Below are 17,444 nucleotides of genomic sequence, written 5' to 3' on the forward strand. Positions count from 1 at the left end.
GGATCATAGTTCCTCAAAAAATTTTAGATAGAATTACCATATGATCTGGCAATTCTACTACTTGTTGTAATACTTAAAAGAATTAAATGCTGAACCTGGCAAAGTAGCCTAGTGGCTAAAGTCCTTGCTTTGCTTGCTGCAGGATCCCATATGGACGCCAGTTCCAATCTCTCCCTCCCCCCCCCCCACTACTCCACATTCCTTCCAGCTCCCTGCTTGTGGCCTGGGAAAGCAGCAGAGGATGGCCCAAAGCTTCGGAACCGTGCATCCACGTGGGAGACCTAGAAGAAGCTCCTGGCTTCAGATTGGCTCAGTTCCAGCCACTGCAGCCACTTGAAGAGTAAATCAGTTGACGGAAGATCTTTCCTCTCTGTCTCTCCTTCTCTCTATAAATCTGATTTTCCAATAAAAATAAATAAATATTTTTTAAAAAAAGAAAGGAATTGCCAAACAAGATACTTTCATAAATAAATAAATGCAGGGCCAATTGCGCCGAGGATGGCCTTGGTCCCTGTCCCCACACGGAAGCCCAAAGCTTTGGATCAGCCTAGCTCTGGCCACTGAGGGGCTGAGGATTGAACAAGCAGGTAAAATGATTCTTTCTCTCTCTGTAATTCTGCCTTTCCAATAAAAAAATTAAAAAATTAAAAGCATGGAAATATTTGTATACCCATGTTCCCAGAAGCATTATGTGCAACTGGTCAAAAACGGAAAGGAACCCAAATGTTTGTAACAGATGAAGGAATAAATACAATGTGGCAGAACCCTGCAATGCAATATTTTTTGCAATATTATTTAGCTGTAGCAAGGAAGAAAATCCTAGCACAGGTTACAACACAGATAAAATTCTGAGGACACGAGTCTATGTGAAATAAGCTATTTACCAAAGGACAAATAATGTTTTGTTCCACTTGGAGAGTCACACAGAGTAGCCAAATTCATAAACACAGAAAGAATGGTTGCTGCCAGAGCTGAAAGAGGGCAAATGAGGAATTATTGTTTAACTGACTGAGTTTCAGTTTTCCAAGACAAAAAAATTGTAGAGAGACATTGGTTAGATCATGATATATATACTCAATGTCACTGGACCAAAATGGCTGACACGGTAAATTTTATGTATGTTTTACAATCAGAAAAAGAAAGAAAGGTTGTAAAATAATTTAGCAATCTTCTCATTATTTTTCTTTTTTTTTTTTTTTTAAGATTTATTCATTTTATTACAGCCAGATATACACAGAGGAGGAGAGACAGAGAGGAAGATCTTCCGTCCGATGATTCACTCCCCAAGTGAGCCACAACGGGCCGATGCGTGCGCCGATCCGAAGCCGGGAACCAGGAACCTCTTCCGGGTCTCCCACTTGGGTGCAGTGTCCCAATGGGCCGTCCTCAACTGCTTTCCCAGGCCACAAGCAGGGAGCTGGATGTGAAGTAGAGCGGCCGGGATTAGAACCGGCGCCCATATGGGATCCCGGGACTTTCAAGGCGAGGACTTTAGCCGCTAGGCCACGCCACCAGGCCCATTCTCATTATTTTTCAAAAATGTTTTCTTTGATTACTGACAACATGGGCTATAAACTCAGCAGAAAACCTTAAAAATCCTGATATGCATTGTAAGGGATGGTTCCTGACGTAATTAATGACTTTTGAAACTGAAAATATACAATAAATCACAGAGGCACTATTCACTCCTTCTTCAGGATCATGGCTTTTTCTTCATACTTTAACATGACTTCTAAGAAATAAAATCTTTCCGAAATCTATCAAGTGTTGCTTTACAATCCAAAGAGTTCATCCAAAACAGTATCACTCCCCAAACCTGCTGCACTATTCATCAGATGGCAAGACAAGCTTATTGGTGATGATTACAAATAGTAATGAGGTAAAAAGAAACATCACACCAAAACCAAACTTTCTACTGCCTGTAGAAACCTATACGGTACTGACATCACTGCCACTTGCTCTGGGTTCTAATCCAGGTATCTCAGAATACCTAGCATGACCCGGCAGAAATCATGACACAGGCAACCAGGCATGGTAGTGAGATAAAGAAGGTCGGTGATGGATGAGCAGAAATAAACACCTGCAGAGAGCATGATGGAACAGGTTTTTCAATACTGGGTATGGAACTATCTAGATCTTTATGCATGTCTGGACACACAGTCACAGGTTCAAACAGCAAAAAGGAAAAAAAGATCATGAATCAAGTAACTCATGAACCTAGCTTTTCTGTATATTCTGTAACTATGCTAAATTCAAGTTACATATATGTTCCACTGCTAGTAAGAAGAGCATAAGGGCAAAACTGTGTATTTATGTATGAATCATACATTTTTCTATTACACTGTCTTGGCTGAAGGATCACCCAATTTGATTAACCAGATCAAATAAAAGTCAGACTAGCCTTTTGTGACAACTGAACAGTATCATGCTCTTATCAAGTTTCCTGGACAATGCAGCAACATTCTATAATTCAAAAGCCTTTAAAAATGCATATTCTCTGATTAAATACTTCTATATCCAGAAATTTGTAGTAAGGAAATAGCTTGAAGAGTTATATAAAAAGAACCATTATTGAGAGACAAAAACTGTTAGTGCTATTAAATGATCAACAATACTCAGTTGATTAAAGTATGGTTCAGAAATTAAGGATGTTCAATAAAAACATATGTAACATATTATATGTAACAGTACCTTACAAAAATACTAAAATACGAATCCAGTTTTATATCTAGGTTATCTGCCTCTGCACATATGCATGCACAAAAACATACATATGCAAATCTGTGAATGTAGATGAGAATGTGCTACACTAACATGTGCAAAAATGTGGAAGGATGATCAGAAATCCAAGGAAATTGGCAGAATGTACAAGGATGTGCCTGCATATGTATATATGGGTGCATATGAGAACACAAATGTTCATGTGGGTATGTGCTAGAGCATATGCCTATGTTTGGACTGTGAGCTTGTGTTTTAAGTAGCTGAGTGTAAATATATCCTTATAATCACCATTTAGCAGCTTTGTGACCTTGAGCCAGTTCCTGAGCCTCTTTGAGCCTTGACTACGGTCTATACAACAAGAATAAATCCTGACTCAGAAGGGTTTTGCAAGTATTAAATGAAAAATAAATGTAAATGACTCAGTACTACAACTAACGCATAACTAAACCAATGCAAGTTTTCCTTATCTGTAGACATTTATACTGGTCTATACCTGTGTGTATTTATACATCCATAAACTCACAAGAATATACATCAAACTATGAACTCGGTTATCTATATAAGTGGCAGATTACTGTTTGGGAGGATTTTCTGCTTTCATAGACTACAATTTTTCTACAAAAACTACTGTTTTTTAAGGGTTTTTTTTTCATTTTTAAGGGTTTTTTTAATGGTTATTTCTTAAAGGAATGAAACAAACATGACATATCCCTGATACAACTCAATTCTGCAGAATTCAATGCTATTAGATGCTACATCAAGAAACCCCTAATTCTGATCCTCCAACACACTTTCAGTATTCTAGCAGTGTGTCAGCATTACCCAATAGCTCAAGAAGATGGCAGTACAAAGGAAACCCACAGTTTCTGTGCTTGTTGCCTTCCCCAAGTCAGAAAGAGGGCACAGGTGTGATTTGTAAACACCTTGATGGTGACAGTTAAGTGACATCTATCAATGACATTTTATGAAAGCAGGAAGGACCTAAGTCTTTGCCTAAGGTCTCACACACACACACACAAAGGATGCAAGGTCATGCAAAAAAAAAAAAAAAAAAAAGGATGTGAGGAGATCTTCAGATAATACTGCACTGCCACAATTCTGGGCGTGTTTATGAAACCAAGAGGCTACATTCTAACCAGTCATTTCGGGAGTCCGAGCCGGAGGCGGGGGCGGATGACAACATCCCTGGGAAAGAGCAAAACAAACCAATAATCCGCTGCACCAGGGTTAATCTGGATGTTTTCACTGAGTTGGTTTCCCTTATTCCTAAAATATAAAATGGCACATCATCTAAGGTACGCCATTTGATTACATAAAAGCCGGACCGCCAATTGTATGCAAATTATGTGGAAAGTATCCGAAAACCCATTACCACCTGGCTCCATTCCCACAATAACGACGTGTCACACTAACACCTCTATACCCTGCGGAGGGTCTCTCTGAATAGAAATCCAGCCAAGGGAGAGGAGTAAAAACAAGCAGCTCGCTTCCCTGGGGCCTCAATTTATAAAGCATAATCGAGATAATAAGCCAATCATCACCTTTGCATTTCCTCCCCAGCCCTGCCATTAAATCTCGCACAACGTCACGCCAGAGCATTTAAAATACACGCAGGCACACGCCCTGCAGTCGCGTTTCCCCAGTGCACGGCGATCTGCGGATATGCGTCTCTCGCCTCATTTTCTGATTTTTGTCTTTCAACAGCGGGGAGGGGGCTGGCTTCCTAGCACCCGCCAAGGCTCAGAAACCCGGCGGGGAGCCGGCAGCCGCGGCTGCAGCGATTCTAATCTCTTCTCTCCGCCCAGTTTCCCTTTCGACTTTACGCGTTTTTCTTTCTTTCCAATGACATTAAACCGCAAATGGAAAAAGGGACAAACGAGTGCCTCCGGAGCGAAGCCTCCTGAGAGTCGCAGGTTGAGACTCAGGGAAGCGCTTTCCCGGGAAATGCTGCAAACCAGGCCCGGCTTCGGTTCTCCCATTGCCCCCGGGGGTCGCAGAGGGCCAGCTCGGCCCGCGGCGGCCTCGAATCCCAGCCCGAGGCCCTTCTCGCCTGCCAAGGCCCAGCGCGGCCTGCCAAGCCTCGACGTCGAGTTGGCCACGGGCCTGGCCCCAAGAGACTTAGAAGCGGCGGGCGGGGACGGCCCGGCCAGAGTCCCGGGTCCGCAGCGCGACTTACCTGTTGGTACCGGTTGCCGCAGGCCGGCTCCACCGCCGCCAGCGCCGCCAATGCCAACGCCATGGCACAGCCGGCCGCAAAGAAGAAGAGTGAACGAGTGAACTGAAGGGGCGCGGGCGCTGCGGCCTGCGAGCGCCGGGTGGCTGAGGAGGGACGCGCTGCGGGTGCTTCTCGAAAGCCGCCGCGGCCGCTCCGGGGCTGGAGGCTCTCCTCGGGATGTGAGTGCCGCCGCCGCCAAGGCTCCGACGCGGCCCCGGGGGAGGAGGCGGAGACGACGGCGACGACGCTGCGCCGCCGCCCCGCCCCCGACTCGCACCGCCCTGCCCAGCCCGGCCAGGCCTCGCCCTGCGCCGCCGCCCTGCAGTGCCCTGGGGCCCTTCACCCCGGAGACCTACCGAGCCACTCAGAACCAGTAGCAAGCCACTCCAGCGACGGGGCGATGCTTGTAACGAGTTTCACCTATGCCTCCCCGTCCTCCCTCCGGCCCTGCGAGGGAGTCGGCCACGCAGCAGCGTGACTTGATGCCTGGCGACCAGCCGCACCACCCAGGTGCTCTCCCTCACCCTGTATGAGAGGTCAGCCAGCGGAAGGGCGAGAACCAAGGTTTGTTAGGGTTATCGTGAAAGTGTGGGGAAAGTGTCAGCGTCCCTAAATAAAGTTTTATTGAAACACAGCCCTTCCCGTTTGCTTCCCTAGAGTCTGCGTGCCCTGAAATATTTTGCCTGTGACCCCAGAACTCTTTAGATCTCATATGACCATTTAGGGGACTGCCTGTCTCCGTAGCCGCAAGCTTATGCCAGACCTTTCCTGTTTTAGCAGCCCCATCTGTGGATGCGAAAACCATCTTTTCTGGACACAAAGCTCTCGATAAGAATACCTGCGTTTCAGATTTTTGGATTATCTCCTTCCTACAGCGTGCAGAGCAGTATAGCAACACAGCAGGCATTCAAGATCTGTTTCTGTCTACCCAGCCCAGCCATCTGGAATTGCTTCCAACCACATGTCCAAAGGGGTTGGAGATAGGGAGGGTACACACTCAACCTTGGCAGCTTATTGCAATTTACATTTCTTCTTGATAGCCTTTCAGAGTTGGTAGTCTGGTGTTGGTATGAATAAGATGATTGTCAGCCTGCAACTTTCAAATTTAGTCAACTTTATAGTTGACAACACAATCTGTATTTTGGGCCCACCCTTAGAGGAGCAAATTGTAATCAATACAGTTTTCAGCTACTCATCTCCCTCACTCTCCATTCTCTATCCGTATCCTAACGCCCACATCCTTGTTCTTATATCCCCATTTTGAAATGTTAACCTCACGGATGTATATGCAGGGAGAGTGAACAAATCCCACACCACCCAGGATGACAAGTCTCCTTGTTTGGAAGGAGTTTTACTCATTCCTTCACCTGTTTTTAATCCAAAAACATTTTAAAAAATCTAACAGGATAAGGTTCAGTGAATCAAACATAATGTCTGTCACACGATCTAATATAAAAGGAAATAAAAAGATCTAACCTGAATTTATTTATTTTTTTAAGATATATTTTTGTTTTTATTGGAAAGTCAGATATATATAGAGAAGGAGAGACAGAGAAGATCTTCCATCCATTGACTCTCTTCCCAAGTGGTCACAACGGCTGCAGCTGTGCTGATCCGAAGCCAGGAGCCCAGAGCCTCTTCCAGATCTCCCACATGGGTTCATGGTTCCAAGGCTTCAGACCATCCTCCACTGCTTTCCCAGGCCACAAGCAGGGAGCTGGATGTGAAGTAGAGCTGCCGGGATTAGAACCAGCGCCCATATGGGATCCTGGGGCTTTCAAGACAAGGACTTTAGCTGCCAGGCCACACCGCCGGGCCCTATTATTATTTTTTTTAGAAATTCAGGTTAGGGCCCGGGCATGGTAGCCTAGCGACTAAATCCTTGCTTTGTACATGCTGGGATCCCATATGGGCGCTGGTTCTAATCCCGGCAGCTCTACTTCACATCCAGCTCCCTGCTTGTGGCCTGGGAAAGCAGGAGAGGACGGCCCAAAGCCTTGGGACCCTGCACCCAAGTGGGAGACCTGGAAGAGGTTCCTGGTTCCCGGCTTTGGATCGGCGCGCACCGGTCGTTGCAGCTCACTTGGGGAGTGAATCATTGGATGGAAGATCTTCCTCTCTGTCTCTCCTCCTCTCTGCATATCTGACTTTGTAATAAAATAAGTAAGTCTTTAGAACTGCTAGACTCAGAACTCTAACCAAGAAAAGACAGAAGACAGAACAGGTCAATCATTCATCTCAGCTATATGTTGGCAGCGAAATATGGGGCAAATGGAGACTTTATGATGGACCATATCAATCAGTGGACGACCTCATCGAGTGAAACTGGCAGCGATTCATAACTGGAGAACTATTAAAACCACTTGAGCAAATATCTCAGAGCATGCCCCACATCCGGGACTTGGGGTGCGCGGGAAACTGGGTGGGGATTCTCCCTCAATATCCCCCTTTACCTCAGATACATGATGGAAACAATATGGACATAATAGTATTACCCACTTCCCTATACTCCCTGAACCTTTTTTTTTTAACCGCAATTAACTATGTAAAGATTGTCACCAACAATGCAATAAAAAATAAAAAATAAATAATAATAAAATCTTCCTCAGTGGAAAGCATAACTCCAGACTTTTCTGTCCAATATTAAAACAAACATGTAAGTGGAAATGAAAATGTCTGTTCTTTAATAGATGACCACTGAAGGACAACCGCCATGGTCACACTGGGTCCACAGTCACACCAGGACCACAGTCATGCCTGGACCATGGTCAGGCCTGAAACACGGTTATGCCTAGATCATGATCATGTTGGGTCCATGGTCAGGCCTGAACCACGGTCATGTTGGGTCCACGGTCAGGCCTGGACCACGGTCAGGCCTGAACCACGGTCATGCCTAGATCATGATCATGTTGGGTCCACGGTCAGGCCTGGACCACCATGCTCTGCCTTTCTGTGGAAAACAAGTAGCTTCCTTTCTCATTTCTTTGGACAACCACTGAAGAACGGATTTTTCCACAGGAGCAGGAAGTTACTCCCCAACTGACCCCTGGAGGAGTGAGCTAGGGTTTTGGGTATGGTATCTGTGTGTCGCCCAAGGGTTCACACACCGACATGCAACCCCCATTGTGAAATATCAAGCTAGCGGAAACCTAATCCCCAAGTGGTCTTCACAGGTGAGGCCTCTGAGTGATGATTAAGATTATTTAGGGTCTCTCTTTAGAGACTTCACAAATGAAAACTGGTGGCTTTCTAAGAAGAAAAAAGCTAGAAAAGACACATTTGTGGTCCCTCTCCATTGCCCAGTGCTGCCCTGTGCTAACAGAAAGGCCATTACCAGGCACAAGTCCTTAAAACTCCATCACTGTGAATCAACTTCTTCATAAAGTGACCCAGGCTCAGGTACCTTGCTATAGCAATGCAAAACGGGTTGACGCACTTTCCATGTCTGATTTCCTCAACCACAACACTTTTGTAGAGAACATGATCTTTTGTTTCTTCTGAGTGCCCTTGGGTCTTTAATAAGGCAGTTGAGATTATGTGCCTTGATTCGAAGGGTGGAGAAGTTAGAGAACTGAAGAACTGAGTCACCGCTGGACCAAGCCTCCAGTTGGCCAGCAAGCAGTACACCGAAGGGAAAAACTGAGTTTTTGACACAGGATCCATGCCTGATGCAAGCCAAGCAGAGAAGATAATCCACAGCTGTAGGAATTATATTCTTTGGCTGCATCTCGAGATGTTGTCAAGAGAGTTTCCACAGAGAAAGTTATTAATTTCAGATTGCTGCACTTATAAACTTATTTCCCTGCGGAATTACAGTAATACTTTCCATGTGCAATACTTTTCATGTGAATTGCTGACTCTGAATCATCCCCCTGAAAGAAAAAGGAAACATTATGGGTAAGTAAGAGCATAATTCCTGTCTGAATCCCTTTTTCTCCCTCAAGTTAGACAAAAAAATCCCCAGGATACTTGTCTTCAGGCTTTCATAGTGACCTGACACTTGACCTACGCAGTGCTGAGCCTAGAAAATAATCTGGAAATACTTGCTACATTTATTTAAAATCTTATTGGTCTAATATCTGACTGGAGGTCTTAAACTTCTCATTTTTACAGGGTTCCAACTGAACCATGTCGTTGCAGTTTTTTTTTAATGACTTTTTATTTAAATTCTCACTTCATGATCTTAGTTTCCTTAAGGACAAAAGTAATAACTTCATATTACAAATAAATAAATCATCCTTGATATTTCCTATTGATGTGGAGTACCTCAAGGGTCTTGGATCCTATCATTCATTATCCCCGTCAATCCTCTTAACAAACTCTGTAGGTGAAAAGATTCAGGGAATCGACATCACTTGCTCAGATAGGAAACAAGGGAGCCAAAATGCAAACAGACCTAATTCAGAATGCAAGACTGACAGGGCCAGTCCCAGGTTTTGGGGGCCTCACAGTAAAACAGAGAAAATGGTCAATACATCCTCAAGACATTTTCAAAAACGATTTTGTTTTTTTGAAGAGCAGAGTTACAGAGAGAGGAGGAGAGACAGAGACAAAGAAAATCATCCATCCAGTGGCTCACTCCCCAAATGGCCCAAACAACCAGAGCTGGGCTAGGTCAGAGCCAGCAGCCAGGAACTTCTTCCGGGTCTCCTATGTGGGTACAGGGGTCCAAGTATCTGGTATATCTGTCACTACTTTCCCCAGTGCATCATCATGAAACTGGATGGAAAGTGGAACACCTGGGACTTGAACCTGTGTCCATAGATGATGCCAGCATCATAGACAGAGGTTTAACCTTTTTTGTGACAATGCTGGCCCCCTCAAGACATTTTTTAAAATACAAAATTTACAGGGGCCCAGCCTTGTGGCTAAAGTCCTCACCTTGCATGCGCCTGGATCCCATATGGACATCAGTTTGTATCCCTACTGCTCCACTTCCCTTCCAGCTCCCTGCTTGTGGCCTGGGAAAGTACCTGAGGATGGCCCGAGGCACTGGGACCCTGCACCCATGTGGGAAACCCAGAACAAGCTCCTGGCTCCTGGCTTCGGATCAGCTCAACTGCAGCTGTTGCGGCTACTTGGGGAGTGAACCAATGGATGGAATATCTTTCTCTGTGTGTCTTCTTCTCTTTGTAAATCTGACTTTTCAATAAAAATAAATACATTTTTTAAAAATACAAAAATTAGAAGTCAGTTACAGCTATATTGAACTGTAGTAACTAGTGCAGGGAGACACTAAAGAGTCATAGAATCAACTGGGATAACCTGGTGAGCACTGCACAGGAAAGCTGTTGAATAGAGGAAAAGGCTTTTTGTGTGATGGGAAAAGAAGAGGCATATCCAGTCATGATTCTGCTTGGACATGGCTTGGAAGGAGAGACAGAGAGAAAGGCCACAGGCAGGAAGGTAGATGGGAAGTGGAACAGTCAGGACATGATCCCAGCACTTGCTGGTGTAGGATTAGCCAACTGATCCATCATGTTGGGCCCAAAATATGAATTTCTGTTTAAATTACATCACATTTGGTATTCTGTTACAGCAGCACAAAGTGAACCAAGATACCATGTTCTACTAAAATATTTATCTCACTGAAATGCAAATTTTGTGTGATTTTTCACATATCATGGCATATTTTTTTCTTTATATATTTTTTCAACTGCTGAGAAAATGTAGCCTGGGAAAGCAGTAGAGGATGGTGCAAAGCCTTGAGACCCTGCACCCATGTGGGAGACCCAGACTGGTTTTGGATCAGCTCGGCTCAGCTCAGCTCCAGCCATTGTGGCTGTTTGGGGAATTAACCAGCAGATCAGCAGATGGAAGATCTTCCTCTCTGTCTCTCCTTCTCTCTGTAAATCTGCCTTTTCAATGAAAATAAATCTATCTTTTAAAAATAACTAAGTAAGGCCCATTGTGGTAGTCTTGTGGCTAGGGTCCTCATCTTGCACATGCTGGGATCTTATACGGCTGCTGGTTTATGTCCCAGCAGCCACACTTCCCATCCAGCTCCCTGTTTGTGGCCTGAGAAAGCAGTCAAGGACAGCCCAAGGCCTTGGGACCCTGCACCTGTATGGGAGACCTGGAGTAAGCTTCTGGCTTCGGACTGGCTCAGCTCTGGCCATTGAGGCCATTTGGGAAGTGAACCAGCAGATGGAAGATCTTTCTCTGTTCTCCTCTCTGATTTGCCAATAAAAGTAAATAAAAGTTTAAATATTAACTTATAAAAAAATCTAAAAATTATTTATTCATTTATAAAGAGATGATACTAAGACAAAAAAAAACAACAAAAAACTCTTCCAAAGTATATCACTAAACTTGATTATAAATCTGCTAAAACCAATGGCTCCATCCTAAACAGAGTAGATGTTTTAAGGCTGGGGATTCCCTCATCTTAAGGGTGATGCCACAGTGGTCTCACGTGGGCTGCCACATCTGATTGTGCAAATTATGAATTGATGCAGGCCAAGGAAAGCTATTACATGGTAATGACACCTCCATTCTGCATTTGGGTGATACAAAGTTTCTCTACAGCCACAGGGGACCCCCTTACAACTTTTGCATGATCTGTGTGCTAAAAAATGGCTTGTTGTTTGGGGTTGTAGATCAGAATATGCCACCCTGCAACATGCCTCATTCCCCCCGGATGATTTTGGCTGATTGTTCTGAAAAAGAACAGATATAGAAGGAGCTCTAAAAACAGAGTGGAAGTTAAATGTTAAATGAGTGAGGGAAATCTCCATGGGTAGAGCGTACCAGGAAGACAAGGATGCTCCAAACCTCAATTGAAGCTGGCAGTAGGGCACTGTTGGCCTCTGTTCTAGACACTGGTATCCTGTACTGGAGTACTGGTTCCAGTCCAGCTTCCTGAGAACGCACCTGGGAAGACAACAGAAAACGGCCCAAGTGCTTGGGCTGCTGCCACCCACGTCTGAGACCAGAACAGAATTCCTGCCTCCATGCTTAGTCCTGGACCAGACCTGGATGGTGCAGCCCTTGGGGGAGTGAACCACAGGATGGCAGATCTCTCTAACCCCCACCTCTCTGTCACTGCCTCTTTTTTTTCTGTCACTCTGCCTTCCAAATAAACAGAGACTAACTAATGGAAACAGCACAAACTTTAATCTGCATGACAAACATTATCTTTGTCATTATACCTTTTTTAAAGCATTTATTTTTATTAGAAAGGCAGATTCACAAAGAGAAGAAGACACACAGAGAAAGATCTTCCATCCATTAGTTCACTCACCAAATAGTTACAATGGCTGGAGCTAAGTCAATCCTAAGCCAGGAGTCAGGAGCTTCTTCCAGGCCTCCCATGCGGGTGCAGGGTCCCAAGGATTTGGGCCATCATCTGCTGCTTTCCCAGGCCACAAGCAGCAAGCTGGATGGGAAATGCAGCAGCCAGGACTTGACCAGGTGCTCATATGGGATGCCAGTTCTTCAAGGGAAAGGATTAGCGAGTTGAGTCATTGTATCAGCCTCCTACTCATTATACTTTCAATGAGTATTTTCTCATAATTTGCTTGATTTTCTCTCATTTAGCTAAAGATATTTGAGCCTGAATTCTAAGCCAGCTTGGAGCGTTACTCAACTCTTTGGCTACTTTGCATGTATATATGAGATATTCCCATCCATAAACTTCTATTTGTTTTCCTTTTGTTGGTCTGTCATTTGCTACAGGGGCCACAGAAGAGAATGTGGAAGAGTAAAGGGTGAGAATAAACTGCCCCTAAAAAGTCTGCAAGGAATTGAAAAAAACACCCATAAGGTGTTTCTGAGAGAGTCCATTGCTGCTCATCTTACCCCTCAGGTTAACTTGACTTGGGGGATGTGCACAGCAGTTCTGCTTGGTCTAAGCTACCTCAAACAACCTTGTACAATCCTGTGTTATTTAGCCGTGCATTCCTTACCTATTCCCAGAAATGTCCTTCAGTAGCCTTTTTGTCAGCAGCCTCTTTTCAGAGACACCATGATCTCTCTAAAAATGTCTGCAACCAATCATGTTCTAAAGTAAGTAATCTCCAGCCTGTGAGAAATTTGTCCCTGCTGGCTGAAAGTCCACTTTTCTGAGCCAAGTCAATGTATGTTCATTGGGTAATGACAGGTGGAAATGAACGACCCTGGAATACATAAAATTTGACTAGAATATGGCCACTTAGAAACACGTCTCAAGACTTGTTAAAAATCACAGGGTTCGTGTCTCTTAGGCTAGGACACTCGTATTCTGCCCTGCATAAACCTTCTCTTAATCTCTTTACAGAGTCTGTTTATTTCTGCTGCCAAGGCAAAACCATTTTTCCTTCTCCCTATGAAGCACCAGAAATGTGGCCAAGAAATGAAGCATATCAAAGCATCTGTCCACAAGGAAATTGAGTTTCTGTTCTTCATCTTTGGACACAATGTGCTAGCCAGTCTTTTCCATTAACTGCCTTGGTTGGAAGAACCAGGTGAGCAAGCAGGGCAGGTACTTAATTCCTCCAAGCCCCCAGGCTGAGTGCTAAGGTAAAGAAGGGGTTCTCACATTTCCCAGGATGCTAGTTTTCCATGTATTTAGGGAGTGCCATCAGAACCATGATTACACAAGGGAAAAGCAAAAGGTAGTAGTTCTGCACTGCCTATGCAGTGTCAGGAGAGAAGCAATATTTGCTAATTAGGACCCGGGAGAGAAGCCACCTGCAGCGGCCCTTGCTAGAGCAACGGATCTGGCCTTGAACTCAGCCATGACTTGTAGGCTTGTGTACTGGCTGCTGCTGACCTTCAGGGATTCTTGCCCAAGTGACGTCAAGCAACCATCACTAGGAACACCAGAACAGAGAATCTGCGGCTCTAAGGAAGATCATGTGGGAAGCAGGGTCACAGCTTCTTTTATCTTTTTTTTTTTTTAAGATTTATTTATTTTTATTGGGAAGTCATACAGAGGGAAAAAGAGACAGAGAGAAGATCTTCCATCTGCTGGTTTACTCCCCAAGTGGCCAAGAGCCAGGAGCTTGTTCCTTGTCTCCCACACAGGTGCAGGGTTCCAAGCCTTTGGCCATCCTCAGGTGCTCTCCCAGGCCACAAGTAGGGAGCCAGAAGGGAAGTGGAGCAGCCAGGACATAGTGCTCATATGGGATCTCGGTGCATGCAAGGCAAGGACTTTTAGCCACAAGACTACTGTGCTGGGCCCAGTACTTTCACTTTTAAAATAGGGTTGAAATCCTAGCCAAATTCTTCAACCACTTCTCCCTTGCATCATTCCTGAGTCAGGCGGTCTTCTTCCTCGCAACAGCTTCCAAAAGTACAGCCTGCAGATGGAATTACAAACTAGCTAGACCTTTTCTGTGCTCAACTCTGCCCCGGAAGTGTACAGTGGGATGATGTGGGGGCAGTTCCAGGTGGGAGAGCACCTGGACATGAGGCCCTAACAGAGCTGATTATGCCAAAGTAGCTCAGAAAACTTTAGATTCCAGTTTTAGATGGTAGGATGGCACACCCACTCAAGCAGCTAAATGGAGCCTCTGGGAGATCCAAATACCCTCTTTCCTCATCTCTCATTTGCCTGGTGAGCCAGCACAACTCCCTAAGCAAACATGGTCCATACACATGTTGACAGTCCATCCAGACACCAGCTTACATTCCTACCCATGGATTTCACCACAAAACTGGAAGCCCTGATTTTTAACTGTCCGGTGCCCTAACAGGTGCCAGTGAAGGCCCTCACCCCACAAATACTACTTTGAAAACACAAACACACACACATACACACAAACTGGCAAGTTTATGTTGAGACCTGGGCCTAGCAATTTTCACATATTTTGCCCCACTCACAATAACATGGGAAGTGAAGTTTGTACCTCGTTCCACAGATGATAGAGGGTTCATATAGCATTTAATTATCGTGTGTGTGTGTGTGTGTGTATGTATGTGTGTATATAAGGCTAAAAGGGCTTTTGGGATTGTATCAGCTTCATAGAAGTCCCATAGCCAGCAAGGGCCTTGGGTTCCTATGCATCACTGTGGCCTCCTGTTTATATGAGCCTGTGGCCCAGCCTTTAATGCTCTAAGAATTTGCACTGTTCCCCATTGTGTTGTCATCCTGACACCAGACTGGGACTTACAAAGAAAGCAGGCATTGCGCTCTCTGCATCTGACTGGTGCAAGCCACATTTCACAACTGCAGAGCAGGCAGCTGCCCTCTGACCCTGAACCACTTTCCCCTCAGGATACCTGCCAGGTACTTGTTTACTTTTGAGTTCTTCCAGGATGTCAGAGGACGCATCTAAAAATAGATCTGTTCCCAGTTCCCACAGAAGAGACTTGGGACCTGGAAACCTCATTCCCTACTCCCTTCTAAAACACAGGCTTTGCTGGGGAGTGGCCCTTTCTTCCTAAGCCTGTGGCTGTCCAGAAACAGGCCTCTCTGCCCCAACCTGGACACTACAGACAGGGGGACATGTGGCTCTGCCTAGCAGGAGGGGTTGCTCATTTGAGCACTGACAAAATTGCTGTCTTTTTTTTTTAACCACAACTCCACCTACTATGCACATTAATGAACAGTTCGTGTGAAGTTAAGCTTTAATTTCTATGAAAATCACTGTGTGCAACAGCAAGTTTAAAGAAAGGCATGTGGGGCTTTGACCTAGTCTGTCACCTCTAGGAGAGCAACTGAAAACAGCAAGGTATGGCTGAGCACGCTGCAAGCTGCACACGCCAACCAGGCTCATGAGCTTCCTGCAGCCTCAAAATCTCAGCGGGCAGACAGGAGGCTTCTCTAGGGAAGCTGTGGTGATGCAGATTTTCCAGCCACAGACACCACAGGAGTTTTCCATGGGTCACTCCTGGTGTACTAGGATCAGACACAGTGCAGAAAGCAGGCCTGAGGCTGGGCTCACAAAAAGCCGCTAAGCTTTAAGAGAGCCAACAGGACCAGGGAAATGGGGAAAGAGCCTTATGGTACCCTCAATCCTTGCCAGCTGCCTCTGGAGCCGAGACAGCCGGCACTGGGTCAGAATACAGATGTTCGATGGCTGACTCCCTGCCCACCTGTGGGTTCTGTGGGACACCTTGTCACCTTTGAGGTAGTTACAGTTTCTTTTCTTATATTCACAGTCGGTCATTTAACACATAGGTAAATATTAGGTAATATTAGACAATAATTCGATAACATCTAATTATTACCATATGGATAGATTTTAAAAACAAACAAACAAAAAACCCTCTATTTTCTGCCTGCGTATGGTGAGGACAGCTTGCAGGTGAACAGGTTTCATTCAAATACAAAAGGTGCCTACTCTGTGTCTCTCCTTGCTGCCCGCCATAAACCAGAGGTCACTCCGGGAATATTTCCCATTCCTGGGTACTTTTGTGTTCTTGAAAAGTAGTATTTTTGACCTGCCCCCCTTTCATCCTTTCCCAAGATTTATCTATTTAAAAGGCAGAGTAACATAGCAAGCAAGGGAATGACTCGAGAGAGTTACTCCCCAAATGGCTGCACTGTCTGAGACTTAGCAAGGTTGAATCCAGGATCCAGGAGCTTCATCTGGGTCTCCCACCTGGGTGGCAGCAGGCCAAGCACCCAAGCCATCATCCTCTGCTTTCTCAGGTACATTAACAGGGAGCTGGATGGGAAACAGAGCCACGGGGCTGGTGCTCTAGTTATGGGATGCCATTATCACAAGCAATAACTTAACTCACTGTACCACAACTCTGGCCTCCAGATGTACGATTTTCCAAAGTATACACAGTAGCATTTTGTGTATACTACTATTGCAGTGGCTCCTGAGGGAATATAAAATCAGTAACCACAAAAATGCCCATGGGGAGAAAAGCAAGATGCATAAGATGTGCTGCTCCAGCTTCAAGGTGTTTTTAACAGCATGGTTAGGTCAAGGTGAACACATGACATGTTGCAATAAAAATATTAGAAAAGGGCCCGGCGGCGTGGCCTAGCGGCTGAAGTCCTCGCCTTGAAAGCCCCGGGATCCCATATGGGCACCGGTTCTAATCCCGGCAGCTCCACTTCCCATCCAGCTCCCTGCTTGTGGCCTGGGAAAGCAGTCGAGGACGGCCCAAAGCTTTGGGACCCTGCACCCGCGTGGGAGACCCGGAAGAGGTTCCTGGTTCCCGGCTTCAGATCGGCACGCATCGGCCCGTTGCAGCTCACTTGGGGAGTGAAACATCGAATGGAAGATCTTCCTCTCCGTCTCTCCTCCTCTCTGTATATCCGGCTTTCCAATAATAATAATAAAAAAATATATATTAGAAAAAAAAGACGGCACAGGTATTGTCAAGGCTCAATAAAAGATGAGATACACACAATATACACACACATTTATAAAGGTTCTATGAAACTTACATGCCTACCCTTGGATTGATTGGCTCTCTAAGACCAGGTAAGAGTCTTTTTCCTTTGTGTCCTCCTTTTATTCAGGGTGCAAGCATGGGAACATTTAAAGAACCAGACTTGAGTGTTTTTGGATCCCAGCCACATCTGGGGTCACTTTAACCTGAGACATGCAAACACAAGCTGTTT

The 17,444-nt window shown here is 45.2% G+C and overlaps 1 protein-coding gene across 1 annotated transcript in view; it reads right to left on the reverse strand.

Moving 5' to 3' along the window:
* The window catches only part of NDFIP1 (Nedd4 family interacting protein 1), a 38,647-nt gene extending 33,472 nt beyond the window's left edge, over positions 1 to 5,175 (reverse strand). The window contains exon 1 of the mRNA XM_004586506.3: positions 4,898 to 5,175. Within this exon, the coding sequence (XP_004586563.2) occupies positions 4,898 to 4,960 (63 nt within the window). The 5' untranslated portion in view covers positions 4,961 to 5,175. The remainder of the gene's footprint in view (positions 1 to 4,897) is intronic.
* Positions 5,176 to 17,444: the final 12,269 nt, after the last annotated feature.

This window comes from Ochotona princeps, chromosome 19 (assembly GCF_030435755.1).
Source record: "Ochotona princeps isolate mOchPri1 chromosome 19, mOchPri1.hap1, whole genome shotgun sequence".
Taxonomy (NCBI): Eukaryota; Metazoa; Chordata; class Mammalia; order Lagomorpha; family Ochotonidae; genus Ochotona; species Ochotona princeps.